We start from the raw sequence: 22,760 nt of genomic DNA on the forward strand, positions 1-22,760 counted from the left end.
TTCATTCTTCTGCATGTGGATGTCCAGTTTTTTTTCCTGGCATATTTATTGAATACACTATCCTTTCCCTAATGAGTGTTCTTACCACTTGGGTCAAAAATCAGCTGGCTATAAATGTGTGGATTTTCTTTTGGACTCTCTATTCTGTTCCACTGGTCTATGTGTCTGTTTTTATGCTACTACCATGCTGTTTTCATTACTATAGCTTTTTAGTGTATTTTGAAGTCAGGTAGCCTGATGCCTCCAGCTTTGTTCTTTTTGTTCAAGATTGCTTTGGTTATTTGGGGCCTTTTGTGGTTCCATACAAATTTTAGGAGTTTTTTTTCTATTTCTGTGAAGAATGTCATTGGTATATTGATAAGGATTGCAGTGAATCTATAGATTGCTTTGGGTATTATGGACATTTTAACAATATTCTTTCTTCTAATCTGTGCATATTGGATATCTTTCCATTTATTTGTGTCTTCTTCAATTTCTTTCGTAAATATTTTATAGTTTTTCAGTGTAGAGATCTGTCACCTCTTTGCTTAAATGTATTCCTCAGTATTTCAATTTTTGTATCTATTATACACAGGATTTTTTTTGACTATTTTTCAGACAGTTTGCTAGAAATGCTACTGATTTTGCATGTTAATTTTGTATCCTGCAACTTTACTGATTTTTTTTTATCAGTTCTAACAGTTTTTTAGCGGCATCTATGGTCTTCTCTATACATAAGATCATGTCATCTGCAAAGAGGGACAGTTTCACTTCTTCTTTCCAATTTAGAGCTTTTTATTTCTTTATCTTGCCTAATTTCTCTGGCTAGAACTTCTAGTACAATGTTTAATAAGAGTAGGGAAAATGGACATCCTTATCTCATTCCAGATCTTAGAAAAAAAGCTTTCAACTTTTCCTTGTTCAGTATATTGGCTGTGGGTTTGTCATATACAGCCTTTATTATGTTGAGGTACATTCCATCTATGCCTAATTTGTTGATTTTTTATGGTGACGGAATGTTGAATTTCATCAAATGCCTTTTCTGCATTTGTTGAGATGATCATACAGTATTTGTCCTTCATTCTGTTAATGTGAGGCATCACATTTATTGATTTGTATATGTTGAACCATCCTTGCATCCCAGGGATGAATCCTACATGATCACGGTGAATGATTTTTTAATACACTGTTGAATTTGGTTTGTTAATTTTTTGTTGAATATTTCTGTATTCAAGTTTGCTGGGGATATTGGCCTGTAGTTTTCTTTCTTGTTATATCCTTATCTGATTTTTGGTATCAGGGTACTGCTAGCCTTGTAGAATGAGTTTGGAAGTATTCCCTCCTCTTAAATTCTTTTAGAGGAGTTTGAGAAAAATAGGTATTAGTTCTTCTTTAAATGTATGGTAGAATTCACTAGTGACACCATCAGGTTCTGTGCTTTTCTTTGATGGGAGACTTTTGATTACTGACTCAATCTCCTTACTCATTATTGGTATGTTCAGATTTTCTATTTCTTCATAATTTAGTCTTGATAGGTTGTATGTGGCCATTTACCCATTTTGTCTAGATTATCCAATTTGTTGGTGTATAATTATTTATAGGACTCTCTTGTGATCTTTGTGTTTCTGTGGTATCACGGTAATACATCCTTTTTCATCCTGATTTTTATTTATTTACTCTTCTCTTTTTTTTCTAGTCTAGCTAAAAGTTTTTCAATTCTATTTATCTTTTTTAAAAAAACCAACTCTTTGTTTTGTTGATCTGTTTATTGTTTTCCCGGTTTATATTTCATTTATTTCTGATCGTCTTTATTATTCTCTTCTACTAATTTTGAGTTTAGTTTATTTTCTTGTTCTTCTAGTTTCTTGAGGTACAATGTTAGGTTATTTAATTGATATCTTTCTTCCTTTTTTATTAGGCATTTATTGCTAAAATATTCCCTATTAGAACTGCTTTTGCTTTATCGTATAGGCTTTGATATGTTGTAATTCTATTTTCATTTTTCTCAAGAAATAGTTCAACTTATCTGATTGGTTTGGCCCTGCATCCCTACCCAAATCTCGTCTTGTTGCTCCCATAATTCCCAAGTGTTGTGGGAGGGGCCCAGTGGGAGATAATTGAATCATGGGGACAGGTCTTTCCCGTGTTGTTCTCATGATAGTGAGTAAGTCTCATAAGATCTGATGGTTTTAAAAAGTGGAGTTTCCCTGCACAAGCTCTTTTTGCCTGCCGCCATCCATGTAATACATGACTTGCTCCTCCTTGCCTTCCCCGATGATTATGAGGCTTCCCCAGCCATGTGGAACTGTAAGTCCATTAAATCTTTTTCTTCCCAGTCTCAGGTATGTCTTTATCAGCAGCAAGAAAATGGAATAATAAATTATCTTTTAATTTTTTCATTGACCCATTGGTGCTTCAGGAGCAAGTTGTTTAATTTCCATGTATTTGCGATTTTCCCAATGTTCCTCCTGTTATTTATGTCTAGTTTTATGCCATTGTGGTCTAAAAAGATACTTAACATAATTTCAATCTTCTTAAATTTGTTAAGACTTGTTTTGTGGCCTAATATATAATGTATCCTGAAGAATGTTCCATGTGCAGTTAAGAAAATTGTGTATTCTGCAACTGTTAGATAGAATGTTCTATATGTGTTTGTTAGGTTCAGTTGTTCTGGAATGCAGTTTAAATCCAGTGTTTCTTTGCTGATTTTCTGTCTGCCCATTGATGAAAGCGGGATATTGAAGTCCCTTACTATTCACGTTGCTGTACTGCAATCTATCTCTCCCTTCAGTTCTATTAATATTTGCTTTATATATTTATGTACTCTGATGTTGGGTATACATATATTTACAACTGTTATATCTGCTTGCTGAACTGACTCCTTTATCATTATATACCAACCTTTTTTGTCTCTTTTTATAGTTTTTGACTTAAAGTCTATTTTATCTGATATAAACATAGTTACTACTGTTCTCTTTTGGTTTCCATTTGCACAGAATATCTTTTTGCATCCATTCACTTTCAGCCTATATGTGTCTTTACAGGTGAAGTGAGCCTCTTATAAGCAGTGCATAGATGGGTCTTGTTTTTCAAGCCACTTTATGTCTTTTAATTGGAGAATTTGATCAATTTATATTCAAAGTAATTATTGATAGGTACACACTTATTATCACCATTTTAAAATTGTTTTCTAGTAGATCTTTTCATCTTTTCTTACCATATTTCTTTCTGGTTAAGTAGTTTTCCCTGGTAGTATTTTTGATTCCTTTCCTTTTGTTTTTAGTGTGTATATTATAGGTTTTGCTCTGTGGTTACCATGAGTCTTACAGAAAACATCTTATAGTTATAACAGATTATTTTAAGCTAATAACAACTTAACTTTGATTGGAAAAAAAAATCTCTACACTTTAACTTCACTACCCCTCCACATTTTGAATGTTTGATGTCACAATTTACATTTTTATGTTTCATATCCCTTAACAAATGATTGTAGTTATTATTAAACAGTTGGTCTTTTAACCTTAATACTAAGGATGTAAGTGATTTATACACCACCTTACAGTATTAGAGTATTCTGAGTTTGACTGTGTGCTTACTTTTACCATTCAGTTTTATACTTTCAGATTTTTTTTATTACTCATTGGCACCCTTTTCTTTCAGCCTGAGGAACTCCCTTTAGCATTTCTTGTAAGACAGGTCTGGTGGTGATAAATTTCCTCAGCTTTTGTTTGTCTGGGAAAGTCTTTATCTATCCTTCATTTCTGAAGGACAGCTTTGCTGGGTACAGTATTCTTGGTTGGCAGTTTTTGTCCTGCAAAACTGAGTATATCATCCCACCCTCTCTTGGCCTGTAAGTGTTTTCCTGAGAAGTCTTCTGTTAGGCATATTGGAAGTCCCTTATATGTTATTTGCTCCTTTTCTCTTGCTGCTTTCAGGATCCTCTCTTTGTCTTTGATCTTTGACAGTTTGATTATAATATGTCCTGAGACAGCCTTATTTGGATTTAATCTGATTAGAGACCTTTGGCATTCCTATAATTTGATATTTATATCTTTCTCCTGGTTTGAAAAGTTTTCTGCTATTATTTCTTTAAATAAGCTTTCTACCCCTTTGTCTTTCATCTACTCCCTCTTGAATGCCAATGACTCAAACATTTGCTGTTTTGATGCTATCCCATAAATACTGTAAGCTTTCTTCATTCTTTTTTCATTTTTTCTTTTTAATCCTTGCTGTATATTTTCAAATATCTTCAAGTTCACAGATTGTTTCTTCTGTTTAATAAACTTTGCTGTTGATATATTTTTCATTTTGTTCATTGTATTTTTCAGTTACAATATTTGATATTTTAATATTTCTCTGTTAAATTTATCATTCTGGTCACTTATTCTTTTCTTCATTTCATTTAACTGTTTCTATGCATTTTATTGAAGTTCATTGAACTTTCTTAAAACAGCTACTTTGAATTTTTTGTCAGGAAGTTCATAGCGCTCCATCTCTTCAGGGCTAGTCACTGGCACCTTATTTTGTTTATCTGATGATGTCATGTTTCCCAAATTGTTCTTGATCATTTTGGTCATGTGTCAATGTCTGCACATTGATGAAGCAGATACTTATTCCAGTGTTCACAGTCTAGCTTTGTCTAGGAATGTCCTTCAATAGTAAGCCTATCTAGAGATTTTGGGCAGGTTGTCAGGGTGTGGTCCCCAAGACTGCAATTACTGCACACATTGCAGTGCGTGGGGGCCCTCTAAGCCCAGGTCTGTCACAGCCAGCACAGTGCCAAACTGAAGTCCCATGGCTGCTAAAGCTGTCACAGCATGGGCTAGAATCTCATGGCTGCTAAGGCTGCTGCAGTGCTGACGTGTAATCAAAGCCCATGGCCACTGAAGCTAGTACAGCACTGGGGCATGGCCAAAAGTCACACCTTCTGAGGCCTTCCTGTCACTAGGGATTATGTGGAGTCCAAAGCCTCTGTAGTTGGCCAGCAGTGATGCAGGCCAGAACTTGAGTCCATCTTGCAGGTGCTATGTGTTCCCATCTGGGGTTGGGATAGGTCTAGGGGCTATGTCTGTGGGTATCAGCCTGTCATCGGGCTGTGTAGGACTTCCCAGTGCTGGGTTTTACTGTGGTGAGCCCAGTATTAGAGTGCAAAGCAAAGTCCTTTGCTTATTTCTCTTTCTTTCCCTCAAGTGTATGGTGTGTCTCTCCATGCTGTGCTGCCTATTGCTGGGGAAGGGGTGACATGGGTAATGTATAACTATCCTTCCTACCTTCTTCAATGTGTCTTTTCTTATTGTTATGCTATAACTAGATACAGTGGTCTCTAACCTGGTTTCTCTAGCTCTTGTGAAGTATTTTCATGCATGGATAGTTATTCAAATAGACGTTTATGCAGGGGAATGATTGCTGGAGAGTCCTATTCCACCATCTTATACCATCCTCCTCTTCTAAATCTTATTTTTTTAAATGTGTTTCAAAGTAAATTTCAGACATTAGTACATGTATCACTAATACTTCACCACTTCAAAACAATTTAGTTTATTTTTAACTGCTATTATAATGCAGGTTACTTTTAGGTTATACACAGACACAGACACACACACACACACACACATACACACACCTCTCAAAAAGTCAACTGATGAATGTTTCAGTCAATTGGTTGCTTTCAATAGGACTTACTAGGAGTATTCATTTTTATCAGGCATGTTGGTTCTTAAAAAACAAAGAATGAAAAATCCTTTGCAAACACTCTAACTTTTGGCTGCTTTGCTTTCAAGGGAATACAGAATTGATCTTCATAAGCAAGACAGGGTCAGTACAATAAAATTGAAGAAGAATGTTGAAGAATTGGAGTACTGTTTTACTTATGACCTCACAGTTAGTTCTCATTATGGCAGACTGGACTAGCTTTATCCTTTTCCCGCAACTTGACCTTTTCAATCATACCTCCAATGCCATTCCCACACAAGCCTCTCCTTCCTTTGGTTTTAAAGACAAATGGGGGAAGGAGGGTTGTTGAACACCAGACTATTTTAACCCCTCCCCACCTACTACTTCTCAGTGTATGAGTAAATGGTATTGCCTTTGCTTCTTAGCCTCCAAAGACATTATAAAGCAAGTCTGAGGCAGCCCCATGCATTACTTCAAGCTCTATCTGTTCTCTAGGTATTGAACATGACATATTTCACAGCACAGACTCAATTAGAGTCTCCTTAAAACCCCACTATTCCAATAGCCTTTGGCAGCATGTAGGTGGGATTTAAATTATATATTGCTTCAAAGTGACTCCCTGGGGCATTCACTTCTCTGAATCATACTGAAATGTGGGTTTTCAAATGTCTGCATATGTTGTGCAAAAATGTTGGCACATGGAAGTGACACTTTTTCTGTATGAAATGAATTCAGAAGCTTGGAGTAGGATCAAATTAATCACACAATGTGAAAATGTATTTGCCCCAAAGGAAGCCATTGTTTTCCATTCCATAACTGTCTGTGAAGGGCCAACCATGTGTAAGATAATCCATTAGGCAATGCAGGGGATACAAAAGTAGAGAAGTCATGGTGCTTTTCTTGACCAAGTTACAAATCTAACAGAAGACATGAGTCAGGTAGACAGATAATATAGAAAGGGAGAAGAGAGGAATGGCTTCTGGCTGGAAGAGTACACGAAGACTTCATAGAACTGGAGGTAACTGGGACATGCTTTGAAGCTTGTGTTTCCTTGGGTAGAGATAACGGAAGGATATTCCAAGGGGTCAGATCAACATGTGGATAACATTCAGCATTGGGAAAGTGAAGAGGAGGTCTATGGAATAGCAAATAATCTATCCTGGCTGGAATACAGGCATGTATTCAGTGAAAAGACAGGAAAGTGAGTTGGGGCTATATTGTGACAGATTTCAGAGGCCCAGCTTTAGAGTTTGGAAAAGAGTAGTGAGCCAGAAAAGAATATTAAATGCAACAGTGATAGGATTAGAACTTCATTTTGGGAAGACTATTCTGGTAGAGAGTATGGTTGAAGCAAAATGAAGACGGAGAACACATCATAGAAATAGCATCTTTTACATTTATTCTCTTAATATCACAGTAAAAAAGTAGCTAAAGAAATTTTGATATTCTAACTGCAAATAATGTCTTTCAAGGTAGGGAGCCATGCAGCTGATGCCTGAAAAATCTATTACCACTACAGTGGCCTGATCCTTTCTTCTTGATTTTGTACAAAGTCCAAAACAAGGGTTGGGTGTTTTTATTAAACTCAAAGCTGACTCCAACTCTTTCATCAATATCAATAACTTTATGACTAATATAAACACCAGAAGTCTTCATTTGAGGAAATAAACTCTAATAATTCATAATATGAAATTAAGGAAATGAAATTGTTTTCATTTCCACTTTCATGGATGCCTAAGCTCAATTATACATTTATGTCAATGTTGTCAATATTTGGGGTTACAATAAATATAGAAAAGTTAACATCTCTACCACTCTATAAACTCTATAGACCACAATGAATCTAATTAATATGCACTAACATTGGAGTGCCCATTATATACCAAATGTTTAGGTACTTTTGCAGGTATATCTTCCGTCATCATAGTTTCTCATTTATTTATCACACAAAACCTTTGTAGTAGGTATTATGAACCTTAAATTTCAGATGAAATATATAAGGCATAAAGAAACTACTCTATCTGGAATCAGACAGCAATAAATTTTAAAGCTAGAATTCAAACCCAGGTCTGTCTGACTGGAGTCTTACTACAATTCCTTCAAGCTAAAGGGATATGTATTATGGGTGTAGGTTGTGGCTAAGCTTGTCAATTACTTAAAAACAACTATCAAATGAATGCTTGTTTTTTTTTTTTTTTTTTTCCAAACTAATGGTTTATTTAACTACACCAATTGGGAATTCCCAGAACATCGAAAAGATGTTTGAGAAACTAACAGAAATCTTGAGACTGGAATGATAAACCTTGAAATATGCCACATTGAAGGTCTAACAAATATCATTTGCTACTAAAAAGGATGGCTAAATTGTGGAGGGATGGAAAGCTTCAGAGCCAGGCTGTGTCATCTGGGTGGTCCTTGAGATCCCAAAAGAATTTCCATAGAAGACATCTGAAAAGATTTTGGGGATATCCTCCAGCTGCAACAGCTGCTTCTCAGTTGCAAACAGACCTGTAGTCATCCAGCATTTTGTAAAATAAGCCACTTTCCCCACATACCAACCAGTGAGGAGCATGACTGAAAGCTGTCCCAGGTCACTCTACAGAGTGTCCCATGACACGCGTGGAGTCTTTCTAAGTGAAGCCTGGATGAAGAGCTTGTCTTCTTGACGAGGTCCCTCCTGGCTGCAGAGCTAGACTCAAGCACATAGCAATGATCATGCTCTTATCCATTAGCTGCAGAAACACCGCTGGGTTGATGGGAAGCAACAACGGCTAGAGGCTGGATGACCTAGGTTCATGTCCTGGCTATTTCCTTTTTGTGAAGTCATCTGCCCTGACTTCCTGGTAGGGCAAGGATTGCAAAGATCAAATGAGATCATTTTTAGAAGTGCTTTGAAAAGTGCAGTGGTTCAGGCCAGGCGCAGTGGCTCAGGCCTGTAATCCCAGCACTTTGGGAGGCCGAGGCGGGCGGATCATGAGGTCAGGAGATCAAGACTATCCTGGCTAACATGGTGAAACCCCGTCTCTACTAAAAATATAAAAAGTTAGCTGGGCATGGTGGTGCGCACCTGTAGTCCCAGCTACTTGGGAGGCTGAGGCAGGAGAATGGCGTGAACCTGTGAGGCGGAGCTTGCAGTGAGCCGAGATAGCGCCACTGCTCTCCAGCCTGGGCAACAGAGCAAGACTCCGTCTAAAAAAAAAAAAAAAGAAAAGAAAAGAAAAGTGGTTCAACCAACTGTAACAATTTGTTTTTGTTGAGATCAGCCCACAGCATCTTCATCTTCATCAAAGAAGGCTGTGGTGTCTAAAAAAAGATTTTTTTATATTTTAAGAAGCAACCCTTACTGAATATTCTACATGACTTGTCAGTCCTTTTTGTTACGGGACACAAACAGAAGGAGTTTCTAGTAAACTAGGGGTGGGAGGGACTAGAGTTCTAGTTGATATGCCTTAGAAACTCACTCTATTTAATCCACTGGGTAGTGAATTTTTGGTTGTTTTTGTTGTTGTTGTTGCTGCTGTTGATGCAGGGTCTCACTCCCATCGCCCAGGCTGGAGTGCAGTGGCAGGATCATGTTGCACTGCAGCCTCAACTTCCTGAGCTCAGGTGATCCTCCCACCTCAGCCTCCTGAGTAGCTGGGACTGTAAGTGTGCACATCACCACAACTGGCTAATTTTTTGTATTTTAGTAGAGATGCGGTTTCGCCATGTTGGCCAGGCTGGTCTCAAACTCCTGGGCTGAAGCGATCCACCCACCACCTCAGCCTCCCAATTACAGGTGTGAGACACTGAGCCTGGCCAACTTTTTTTAAAGGGATTAATTTTACCTTTTGTAAAATGTAGGAAATATATATAGTAACATATAGCACATATGCACTTACCCATATACATATTTTTGAACCTTACTGCAAACTGGCCTAAATCAATTTGACTGTTTAGTTTTTAGATTCCTTTTTAAAATTGTGGTGGCCTCCAGCAAGTAAAAGTAGATGGTAACTATTTGCTTTTCAACCAGGTTGTACACTACAACAAAAGCAAATTCCAAGTCAAATTCTGCCACGTATAAAATATCCATGGGAAAGAAGCCACGAAAATTATCATACAACCTGCTGCTGTAAATTTGGTGATGTTTCCTCTTGTCATTTCAGGAACTCCAAAGCACTGCATCAGAGACAATCTACCACATCTAGTTATTTTTCTTCCTGTGCACACTACTGAATGACATTTCCCAGAAACCGTACAGTTGGGTTAGGGCAACATGACCATATTCTGATTTGGCACAGAAAATCTCTCACAAGACTTCTTTTTCTTTACCTCCCACCCTGGAGGTCCATTTTAAAGATGGTGGTATTATAAGATGGTGGTATTAAAGACAGAATGACTTGAGTCTTCAAGTCACCCTTTGGAGGAAGACAGCTGAGGCGGGCTTCCTAGAAAGGAACATCCACTTTGGACTTAGACTAAGTCCAAAAAATAAATTTTGTGTCAAGCCACCAAGATTTGGATTTATTACAATAGGTAATGCTAATTACCCTAATTAATACAAGCAATTGCTTGTATCTGCTGAGAGAGATACGTCAATATTCTAATGGCAAAATCAGCAAACCATCTTGCCGGGTGGGGCCAGGCAAATGAGTCTACTGTTGTGTGAGGGAAACACAGAAATGAATGGAGCTCTAGCTGTATTCAGCCACTCAAAAGTAGCTTGATTTCTGGAGTTGCTGGATTCTTACTCTTTGTCCACGTAAAAATAGAGGGACATGAATAATCTTTCTAGTTAATCACATATTTCACCAATAAAAACATTGCATCTAACATCATTTATGCTAATTAATGAACCCTCTAGCGTGAATATCTGATAACATCATTCTAAGTATTTTTGCTGCCACTTGGAACGTCATAGTAAATTTCTTCAAATAATCACTAATCAGTCTGGATTCCTGCCTAAGACAGAGGTGAAGTTCCAAATATTTAACCACTGGCATGGCACAATCACCAAGAGATGAAAATAGCTGTAAATTCTTATGCCAGAGCGGTGCCTTCTAGCCTGGATTACTTCAAGTGTTAACTAAGCTCCCCTAGGGTAGAGATTAAAGTAATTCATAGAGTCACTGTTTATATTGAAGTACTTAAAAAATAAATTACAGACAATATAACAGGTGCCTAATTCACAGCCATCACCCATTTTATTTATTTATCTGCTCACTCAAGAATTACAAGCAAAGGATCATGGGATCTATTCCTAACTGAAAGATTAGATCAATCAAATTAGCCATCTGTCTGTGGAAGGCTTTAAACTCGGGTTGTATTTAAGTATTATGTTTCCAAGTGCCCAGATGTTACAGAAAAGTGCCTGCTGATACAACTCGTTTTGCACAATGTAAGCCACTAAATGGCTAATATAAACTTATTGCAGCAAGAAAAATAAATAGCATTAACATTGCATCAAATCTGATTTGGGATTTTGGGTGCCCTGTCAGCAAACACAAGTGTTAAAATTTAAATTGCTCAGGACTTGCAGAGTCAGACAAGAAAGAATTGTCAAGTGTCTTTAGATAAGGGGGATACTGGAAATGAGATCAAAGCACTGGGATGTATATCCTTGCTCGGTGTGGTTGGTGAAAGTAATAATAATTACTATGACTATTGTTCGATCGTATCCTGTCCTTAGGTAGCACTTCAGCTCTCTCAAAGCACTAGTCTGCTTTGGATAAGTGGGGGCTTTTTCCAGCTGAGGAAACATCAATAGGAAATGGACTGAGTGAGCCCGGTCTATTTTTCCATGTCCCTAGCAGTGATTCCTGATTTACTCCAATCAACTTATCAGCGAGCAAAACCTGGACCATTTCTTAGCTCTCTGGCTTTACGGAGACTTTCACTGACTCCCAGTAACATATCAGTTTGGATAATTCTGTTTTAGGAACAGCTGCTGCCCTACCACATCCTGCAAAACTTCCCCCAAGACAATTACCAGGCAAAAATCATCCTCATTTTCCAAACCAAAAATCAAGGCATGTGGTTGACCAGGGAGTCTTTCTAATTTGTTAATTCATTTGTCTGAAAAATGTTACAATTCAATACAAATTACATCACATGTAACCATACCTTAATACCTACAGAAAAGAATAAAAGTACATAAAATCATAAATGTCTATGTTTATTACTTCTGATGCCTGGAAATATAGAAATTCTTTCAGGTTTTTCTTCCTTGTCCAGATTAAACAATCCCAATTTCTTAAATATTGCCTTCACATGTCAGTCTTTAATCCTTTTTAATGCCCTGCTACATGCATTACTGTATTGGATCTTCCCTGGAACATTTTATGGTAGGGTCTTTCTTTATCCTATTTTTACAGATCAGTAAACTGAGGATTATGGAGCATATATAACTGACCCACTGTCACCATGTAGCTGTAAAGTGTCAGAACTTGAACCCAAATGTGTGGAATATCAAAATATGTGCTCTTACCCAAGCCTTCCTGCTCCACCAGGAGAAACCAGCCTTGAAGGCTGAAAGAATAAGCTTGGGATTGGGGGTGAGGGAGGTAAGGGGGGGTAAATGTTGGTTATATAGAGAACAGCGTGGCTTTTTGTTAACGCCATTGCAAGGTTTCCCTCTTTCACCGGTCAACTTAGAGTCTAAGGACAGGGTTGTTCTGATTAAATACAGATGCCCAGAGCAACATGTTGTCGTCAGCAGTCACAGCTGGGCGTGGAGGTATGAAGCAGTGAAGATCAGCGTAACACAGAGTACCTGGGTCGAGGTACCAGGGAGAGGGAGGCAGTGGGAGAGTCCAAACTCTCTTTTGGCATGTCTCAAAGTGTGCATCAAGTCATCTGAGGTTCTTGTTTTAAAAGGCAGGTGCCTGGATTGCACTCTAAAAATTCAGATCCACTTAGTGCAGGAATTACTGCTGAGGGCGGAGACCCGCGCAGAGCCAGCTCTGGAATGTGCGCCCTCTGCTGGCAGAAATTTTATTTGACTCATCTAAGCCACTGCATGAGAACCCATGAGGGGTTCTGCAAGGAAGCAAAAGTACCCCCGCTCATTTCAGGAGGCTGAAGCTACACCCTGGGGTCCTTCCTCGAAGGCGAGGTCCACAATCAGTGAAATCAAAGATGAGTTTGGGGGATTTCCTCTAAAGGCTGCCATATCTCCTCACCTTTTCCCTTTTTCGATAACTGAAATAGCAAGTGCATCTCTAAGATGTGCAGCTTGACATGCAAAAACAAAGGCAAGGCACACAGGCCTTGAGCAACTCAAAAGATTTTCTGCTGCAATCAAGACATCACATCATTCAGTCAGCTGGGAAACACTACAGTCCGGCCTGCCAGGGTGTGAGGCAGGAGAACACGAGGTAGCCACAGGATAGCCCTGGGCAAGCTGGAGTCCCACCTCAGCCTCGGATGCTGAGTCTCAGTCTTCCAGAAATCTAGCCAAAATTACTAGACCACTTTTGGGCTGTAGTAAGCCATAAACAGATGCACTACTATTCCCCAAAGAATGCTAAGGTTATTAAAGCCCTCGGCTCTGGGTAAGAAGAACAAAAAGCACCACTCAGCTCCTTTCTGGCCAAGCCACTCTTCCCTGAGAAAGAATTCAGAAAAACAAGTCTTGCCTCACATTAAACTACACTTACTCCTGACCTTGACTCCTCTGTCTCTTTACCTCTCACAGAGAATTAATGGAAAGAGTGAGACTAACAAAGAGAGATGGAGTCAAAGAGAGAAGTGCTTCCTTATGAAGATTAGATAAGATGTTGAAACCAATAGGAGGGGAAGCACAGTGATGGAGTGAAGAATCAGAGGAAAACATTTCTGTCTGCCTGAATTGCGTGGGGCGCTAGGAGTTGGGTGCTGGGGATGCGTGTGCTAGGTCCCTAGCACCTAGCTTCTAGTGCCCCACGGCTTTTGTGAGCTAAAGATTTCCCTGATAAATGAGACAGCCTGAATCAGCACTGGGATATGGAGTATAGTGGACTGGAAAGGGGACAGGAAGGAACATACAGATGAGAGATCTCCCCCAATTGCCATGCTTTGGGAAGAGGGCTTGGATGAGAGCTATAAGCGAGGAACTAACCAGTCTCTTGTGAATTCCAGGTAGATCAAGGTGGCGCTGGGGAAGTAGACCAGGATGACCCCTGATCCCTGGCCACTGCCCCTTAGCCATTCAGCCTCACACTAGCAGCAGCAGAATGCCTCTAGAGGTGCATGTATCTCTACCAGCAACCAACAAGATGTATTGCCCACAAGCTAACCCTTCTCTTCCAGCCTTTTGTTTTTGTTTCCTGACTTTCCTTACATCTTTATTTTAGTTTGATTATACCACTAGAGAAATACTGACAAAGTGGAAAGAAAAAGATGAGAGAGCTGCATCGTGCTAAGGATGATTGTGGACACCCAGATACTCCAGGGAAAACCTTGAACTCTGAACGCTGACTTGACCTTCTTCCACTGACCCTGGGACCTCAGGCAAACTGGACAGGCAGGAGGAAAGGCAGGACCCATGTGCAGTTCTCCAGCCCCCCTAGTGCCAGAGAGTTAATAAATGTCAGGAGACTTGTCTAAATAAACAAAGAGCAACCCCAGGCTCTAGGCCTGGGAGCACCGGTCTTTAACCCCAGGAATCCTTCCCAGACATGCCACGGCTGTCAGCCCTAAGTCTGACTTCACTGACAGAACCTTGTAGAGAGACAAAAGATCTATACCCTATCTACTGCATAGGAACGAGGAGGTCTTAATGGCACAGCCACTGTAGCTTGAGAGCTACAGCAAGCCTTCCAAGCTGGAGATCCCTTTGCCTCTGACGTACCACCTCCCACCACCAAGCATAAGAGTGCTTAGAAAATAAAGCCAAGATATCCATACAAAAGCAAATAAACCTTGACTTATATCTCACACCTCATACAAAATTAACTCAAAATGAATTATAGACCTAAATGTAAAACCTAAAAAACTTCTGCAATAAAACATAGGGAAACATCTTTGCAGCCACGGGTTAAGCTTTCAAAAAAACAGCATGAGCCATTTAAGAAAATAATAAATTAGACTTTATCAAAATGTAAATCTTCTACATTTTGAAAGACACCATTAAGAAAATAAAAAGACAAGCCACATACTAGAAGCTGAGATTTACAAAACACAGATCTCATAAAGGACTTGCATCCAGAACATACAAAAAACACTCAAAATTCAATCATAAGAAAATAAACATCCCAATGTTTTTTCTTTCTTTTTTTTTTTGAGACAGAGTCTTCCTCTGTCACCCAGGGTGGAGTGCAGTGGTGCGATCTTGGCTCATGGTAACCTCCCTCTCTGAGGGTAAAGTGATTCTCGTGCCTCAGCCTCCAAGTAGCTGAGACTACAGGCATGCGCCACCAAGCCCGGCTAATTTTTGTATTTTTTGTAGAGCTGGGGTTTTGCCATGTTGGCCAGGCTGGTCTCAAACTCCTGGCTTCAAGTGATCTGCCCACCTTGGCCTTCCAAAGTGCTGGGATTACAGGCATGGGCCACCATGCCCAGCAGACATCCCAAGTTTTAAAAATCAGCCAAACATTTAAACAAAGATTTCACCAAAGAAAAGATGGCAAATAAATAAATTTTTTAAATGTTCAATATAATTAGTCATTAGAGAAATGCAAACTAAAACTGTGATGACATACTATTACATGCTTATTATAATAGAATCACTAAAACAAAACCAAAAAAAAACTCTACCAAGTGTTGTAGAGGATTAGGAGCAGCTAGAACATCTGTACATTGTATGAATGTAAGATGGTACAGCCACTTTGGAAAACAGTTTGGTGATTTCTTATCCAGCTCAACATACACCTGCCATGTGATGCAGTGATCCCACTCCTTCTGTTTATCAAGAGAAATGGAAACATATATCTTCCAAAGACTTCTATGTGCATGTGTCTAGGAACTTTATTCATAATAGCCTAAAACTTAAAACAACTTAAAAGTCCACCAACTAGCAAATGGTTAAACAAACTGGAATTCCATGGTCCATCCAACGCACCACTACTCAACAATAAGAAAGGAACAAACTTCCAATATATGCAAAAACATGGATGGATCTTAAACGCATTATGCGACAGAGGGTGGACACAAAATATGACATTCTGGAAGAGGCAAAACTACAGGGATAGAAGTTAGATCAGTGATTACCAGGGGCTGGGAGGGAGTCATTTTTCTACAAAGGGACACAAGGGAATATTTAAGGATGATGGAAATGTTCTATATATTTCTATTCCGGTGGTGATTACATTACTGTGTATGTTTGTTAGGGCTCATCAAACTGTAGACTTGATGAAATTTATTGCATATAAATTATACCTCAACAAATCTGACTTTAAAATGATAATAAGGACAAGAGTTAGCAATATGCCTGCGGGAATTAAGTGACTTGTTGCATGCTGGTTCCCGCAGTTGTCTGGATTTCCCCTCCCTTCTTCCTGCCCCACCACAGAAGCACGGCAGTCCTCCTGCACTTTCTGGTGAGACTCAGGTGATGGGACCAGCACTAGGCTAGAGACCACTCAGGAGGGTGGGAGGTCCAGGTGCTAGTTCCAGTTCAGCTTCTGATGTTAACTGGGGCAAGTTACTGAGTCACCCTCAACCTCATTGCAAAATGAGGACTTTTCACTTCTTTCCAGGCCTATGATTCTAATTTGTAGTCTGAAAAGGAATGAAGGCTATCCAATGAGTTGTGTTTCCACACCGTGAAGGTCTGGGGAAAGGACAGGGCCCTAAACCCTCCCATTCTTCAGAGGCCCCTTTTTCTACCCTCAGGTACTGTAGTGGGCCCTCTGACCCTCACCAGCCTTAATCCCCAGGAGTTCAACAAGAGAAGCAAGTGGTTCATCATCACCCCATAAGGCCACACCCTGTGATTCTTATAAATGAGGCCAGTAGACAGTAGCTTCCAAAATTCTTTCAGTATCATACGCACTCTGTTGTCTTAGGAGGCATGGGCAGATCCCATTTACAAATGTTTAAGAGCAACGCAGGATCCCCACACAAAACAGCAGCCTCCACCTAGGCTCCAGTATCTGACCCACGGGAGCTCCACTCTTCAGCCTCCAGGAAGACACCCTACAAGACATGCTACACACCTCTGCAAACACAGTGTTCTGAGCTCAGTTTCTGGTCCTGAATATCAGAGTTTAAATTTCCATTCCACCGCTTACTAGTTGTGTGACCTTGGGTGAGATATTTAACCTCTCTAAGCCACAATTTCTCCTTCAGTAAAACAGTGATAATAATAGTCCCCATCTCCCAGGGCTATTGGGTTGATTAAATAAATCACTGTGCATCCAGTTCTTAGAACAGTGTAGCAAGCACTTAGTGTTAGTTATTATGATTTAATTTAACTTAATTTGAAAACCGTCATTTCTTGTAAGTCTTGGCAAATGCAGAGGTTTCTTTATTAATGTTCAATGTCAAAAGATGAGCTATCTTGGGGTGAAGAGAAAGGTTGCTTGTGTTGAACCCAAACTAGACTCAGACTTGAAGCTGCTACTTAGTTTTTTCTCACCAGAGGTAGGTGCGGATGGGGAATTTCCAGGTTGATTTTGAATCCAAGACTTCTCCAACAATGCTATACTTATCAAAAGTAGATTTAGGAGCATGAGGAGACAGGGAGGGTCATCCAAATAAAACAGAACCGCTCCAGTATGCCTGCACAGTGGCCACGATACCTTCAAAGTACTGTCTATGTACCAATTTCTGTTGAGGAAACAAGGTACAAAGAAACTCCCATATGGATACTAGCAGGATTTGCTAGTGTCTGGGGAAGATTATAAATTAGCTAGTTGCTGCTCACATCAGAGCCAAGCAGGGCACATTCAGTTTTTTAATCTGGACCAATTTTCCGGATCAAAAACTAGTCTTTCCAAGGGATGTAAATGAGCCCAGGAGGGAAATTTCCCCTGAAGTTATGAAGTAGCTGTCATTTTAATCTGAGAAGCTTTCCAACCTGAAAGCTAGTGTCTGGATAAAATTATAAAGTAATAAAAATAAAACTCTTCTAGGTTGAACCTAGTCTAAATACTTCTATCTCAAATTTGATGTAATTAATATGCCAAAGTATTTAAGAGGTGGTGTTTCCACTATCAAAACCCTATCTATGCTTCAAATAAAACCAAAGAGGCCAGCATGGCATATTCCTGGCACGAATATCAGAATGAGACCCTGAATGAACCAGGTAGAAAATCTTTTTAGGAGAAGAACTCCAAAAAATAAGAAAGAAAATATGATGACCCACATGAGCAGTTTTATACAACAGGTTTTTATAAAATACTTTTTAAAAATTCCCCTTAAATGGATTAAAATATATCCTTTAAAAAGCATTGCATACACTGTTCATGCTTTAAAACTATAGATATAACTATGCTTTGTTTAAAAATTGTGACAATTAATAGATGATTTCATGTGAATAAATCTGCAAAATGCAATTGATCGTGATGTGGTTATCTTAAGGAGGAAAGTTAGAAAGAAGCCCTTCACTGAAATCCTTGAAGGTGTATGTATGTGTGCGTGCAGGAGGAGAAACAATTTAATGTGATATTACCTTGGACTGAAGCTATTATCTCCAAAATGAATTGAAGAGCTCCTAAATGGAGTGGCTCATAATTTAAATATGGTGTAGATTATGATAATGACCTTAGATTTCAAGGCAGGTAACAAGTGCTGGTAATAAGAGACACAGTGCAAAGACTGAGGACGCTTCCAGAGCCAAAATGCAACAAGTCATATTTCCAGATAGAGAGTTCCAATGCGAAAATATTTAAGCATTCACATGGGATCCCGCTAAGACGATTTTCTCTGCCCTCTGATAAATTTTCCTAGCTTTGCCTCTTTCTTACAGAAACGTTTGTGAAGACAAACTGCACTTTCTGTGAGGTTTTGCAGACTGCATTCAAATAAAAGTAATATTGTTTTCCATTGTTCATAAGATATAATTAATCCCATAAGACAACCTCCCTTACAAAGTAAGTTAAGACAAAACAGATTTTTCAGAATTCTAAATATGGTCCCAGCAAAAAGTAATAAAAATCGTTACTTGGGAAACAATGTTTAGAACTTCATTGTTCAGAATGTTCTACTTTGAATAATCTCACAACATAGGCCAAATCAAAGTAGACCAAAATAAACGAAGACTTTTTACCTATATGCAGCTAGAGGAAACACACGTTATTATGGTTTCAAGTTCTCCCCCAGTTCCCAATCCCTTATAACAGGTCACAACGTACATATCTTTGTTTAAATGCCAAAGCAAAGACAGGAGTTCAAAACACGGTAAAATTAACCCACTGGGTGCTTCCTTCTGAACAAATGGCCCCAGAGTGGAAGAGGATGCTAAGAGCAGAGTCCACATCCCTGCACAATGCGTGGGCAGGACCCGAGATGGGCAGAGGGGGCTCCAGGCAACCCTTCAGACACTTAACAGGAAATGGCTGGGCTCTGGACAATATGAATTGAGTAAAATGTTTGGAGACGCAGGAGGGGCTGGTTTGACTCCTCTGCATGGTTGCCATCCTCTGTAATTGAGACAGCACGATCGCTGTCCCAACTGTCAGCTCTCTGCGGTCAAACACGGGGACCACCACCTCTACTGTGTCTGGAAAATTGATTATTCTTTTACTAAATAAATATCCCTAGCGCCGCCCGGGCTCGGGGGAGGGCGAGGTTTGCGTCTTTTCTCAGCTCCTGGCAGAGCTGAAGCGAGTTAAGCCGACGTTGGTCGGGGAGAGGGAGGCGGTGCGCTGCCCGCTCTGTGTCCTCGCCCCGGAGCCCAGCAGGGGCGCTCGGGGCGTGGTGGCTCTGGGCGGAGGAGCGCATTACCTGGTTTTCGGATGGCCGCTCGGAGCGACACCGCGCCGGGTCCGAGGCTGGAAGCCAGGAGCAGGAGCCGGAGCAAGACGCCTCGGATTAAATCCATTTCGCCGCCGGCGCCTGCAAAGTTTCACCAAGTCCCGGGCGCACACGGAAAGGGCGTCTCCGGGGGCGCGTGGGGGACGCGGCCCCAATGGATCCCCGGGCCGGGGCGAGGAGGTGGGGGGCTGCGAGGGCTGGGCCCGGAACCACGGGCGGTTCCAAGAGGTAGGACTGCAGCCGGGAGGTCGGCGTGCGCGAGTGAAGCCGGCTGCAAGCGGCAGGGCTTTTCGCGGGGGCGGGGGCGACGAAGGAGGCCGACTGGGAGGGAAGGGCTGGCCGCGGGAGGGAGGGAGGCTCGACCGGCCCGGGGATGAAATTACAATCGAGTAGAAGTGAGAGGGGCAGGCCCTGAAACCTTCACTCCTCGCCCACCTCGGAAGCAGACAGCCCGCCCCTCACCCTCTCTAGCGACCCCCAGCGCAGCCCTTCCCCGCTGGTGACCTAGATTGGGGACCTGGGAGGGACCGACTTCAAGCACTGGAGACGCAGGGCAGGAGTTAGGCGACTGCGGGTCCAGGACCTTCCGCGGTCCTCACCCTGAAATCTTGGGGCGCCCCCCACCCCCACCCCACCTGGGCCCTCCTCCTGCCGCGCCCCTCTAGGGTCGCTTCCACCCAGTCTGGCGACTTTTTCTAACACCTCAAAGGTTGTTGTAGTTGGTCCAGCGCACTTGGGGGATGCGAGGGGTAGACGGGGGTCTGTGATTTGCAAGTGGGGTGGGGGTGAGAGGAAGAGAGGCGGGACCGTCCGGGTCTGAGGCGCTAAGAAGATAAATGGGATTTAAGGCTCGCAGATGGAGAGCTGAGGCCAGGCCGCTCAGACTGGGACGCCGGGTGGAGATTAGGGCCTGGAGCGGGGGAGTGGGGGCCCTTCCCGGCAGAGGAAGGCAACTTGAGACCCTCCTGAGGAGGAGATGAAACTCCAAGTTAAGCCTGGCGTCTTAGGGAGGGACGCGAGCTCGAGCCCCCAGGCGGACCGAGAAAAGCCCCTGGGCGGCGCCCAGCTGGGCCTGGGGCAGGGGGCCGGGGCGGGGTCCTGGCCTCTGATCCCGGGATCGGGCTTCCTGGGTTGTCTCCCTGAATGGAGAAAGACTCTTTTTCCTCCGCTGAATTTGCTGCCCCAGGACTCAGTAAAATGTACCTTTTGCCAGATTTCGCGGTAGTGCCTGGAGAGGGGAGACCCTGCCTGGGACACACGTCCCGTTGCATACTGGCGTTCTGACCTCCAAACCAGCGAGAAGAGAAAGCAGATACAATAAATAAACCAAGAGGGAATAAACTTAGAGGCAAACGCGGCCCTCGGCAGTTCCTGGGGAAAGATCAAAGGCCGTAGGAAGTGCCCCGCAGAGGAAATCTGCAGTCACTAGCGAGAGGACCGCGCCCGCCCCCTCCCCACCTTGCAACGCTGCCAGGACTCGGTGGGCGTCCTGGCTCTTCACAGTTAGCCTATGTTTGGGAGCGCGGGAGGAAACAATGTTGACTGATATATTCTTCTCCCCTCCCCAGCCCCCCCAAACACACACACACAGGATTTCTACTCCTCTTTTAAGAGTGAAATATCCCCTGGCTGGAGAGTTTGTCATGAGCTCAATCTTGTTAGTTAGCAAAGCTGAGTGTGTTCCCTTATGTGTTGGCATTTTCAAGTGTGCAATTGTCTGTTCACAAATAAATTCAAAGTCCCCTCCAACTTGAGTATTTGGAAGTTTTAGCTGTGACACCAGAGCTTGTCCTCTTACATAGAACTGGAGCAAAGTTCAGAGAGAACTATGCTCTTCACGTCCAAGGTGACCATAAAGCCGGCCACTAAGCTAAGCAAAGTGACGGCCCCCAAGGCTACTAGTCTCAAAGGTCTCAAAATCATAGACTTTTTAGCATTACCAGGAGCCCTAAAGGTCATCTAGGCCATGCCTCCACTCCACGCAGGAGTCTGCTTTCAGCATTGGTGTCGGGTCGTGCCACCTCCCTTTGAACTCCACCTGTGTGAGAGAGCTCCTCCAGCGCCAGCTGAGAAGTTGTTGGAGGCCTTTCTTTATGCGAAAGTGATTTCTTATCTCGGACTTAATGTGGCACCCAGAACCAAGCAAGTGTTGCAATGCAGATGCCTCCCATGCAGGCTTTCCTACTTAAAAATGATTCTCTGTGATGCTGAAACTGGAAGTAATAATAATCGTTGATATTACGGCTACCATTTATTTAACGTCTCCTATGTACCAGACCTTCTTTGAAGTGCATTTTAATCCCAATAACAACCATACCAGGAAGATACTGTTATTACTATTCTCGCCTTTTACAGGTGAGGAACCTGAAGCATGGAAAGGTTAAGAAACTTGCCCAAGGTCATGCAGCTCCCATGCAGCGCTTGAATCCAAGGGGTCTGATTCCAGCCTTCAGGCTTTTGAGAGAACAATGTGGAAAGTAAACACAGCAGTGGACTGAGAGGATCAGGAGATGTGGGTGTTTAATCCTAGGCTCTGCGTATAGTGTGCCTTGGTAAAAATGAATGGGCTGGACGAAACAATCAGTAAATTCCAGGTTTTGCTTTCTCTTTAATAGCTGATAAAACAGCATCATCTAATCTAAGCTACCTTTACTCTGAATGTGCCTTTTAACAGACCCTGTGCAAATTGTCCACTGCAAATTTCGCAAGCCTGGGCAGCCTTCTTGCCAATGTCCTCCACATGTGCCCACACCACCTCGGCATCCCTGGCCCTGGGCCTCCCTTCCATTTTTTGCAGATGACCATAGGCGATTTGGGAAATAGGCTTGGTTTCTTCAGAGACCCCTCTTGTTTTTTCCTTGGGGAAAAACAACATTAGATTATATTGTTGTATTTTTACCTCTGAGGGCCTGCAAACACTCTGGATCATCAGGCCATTGAGATAAGACCTTATTTCACAAAATCTGCTTCAAATCTAGAGCACATGTTACATTAAACTTATTCCCTTCCTTTGCAGTTCAAATCGCATCCTCCAAGGGAACTGGAAGATTCCCTCTCCTTCCAGTTTGACAACCAACTATGGCATTTGTAAATCTGACTAAAGACAAATAGAACACTTGCCTTTCACTCTCTTCCTGCTTTCTGAGAGGAGGGGAACTAAAGAGGGGCCAAGAGGCTTTGAATGTTTCATTAAAAAAAAAAAAATCTGTTCAAATTCACTGGAGGTCTAA

The 22,760-nt window shown here is 41.6% G+C and overlaps 1 protein-coding gene across 2 annotated transcripts in view; it reads right to left on the reverse strand.

Annotated features, from left to right (window-relative positions):
• EGFLAM (EGF like, fibronectin type III and laminin G domains) overlaps nucleotides 1-19,830 on the reverse strand; it is a 211,400-nt gene extending 191,570 nt beyond the window's left edge. The window contains exon 1 of one of the 2 annotated variants that reach the window (XM_003810957.7): nucleotides 19,501-19,830. In XM_003810957.7, the coding sequence (XP_003811005.2) occupies nucleotides 19,501-19,597 (97 nt within the window). In that variant the 5' untranslated portion in view covers nucleotides 19,598-19,830. The remainder of the gene's footprint in view (nucleotides 1-19,500) is intronic. The other variant, XM_034960152.3, reaches the window with a different exon arrangement.
• Nucleotides 19,831-22,760: the final 2,930 nt, after the last annotated feature.

This window comes from Pan paniscus, chromosome 4, assembly GCF_029289425.2.
Source record: "Pan paniscus chromosome 4, NHGRI_mPanPan1-v2.0_pri, whole genome shotgun sequence".
NCBI lineage: Eukaryota > Metazoa > Chordata > Mammalia > Primates > Hominidae > Pan > Pan paniscus.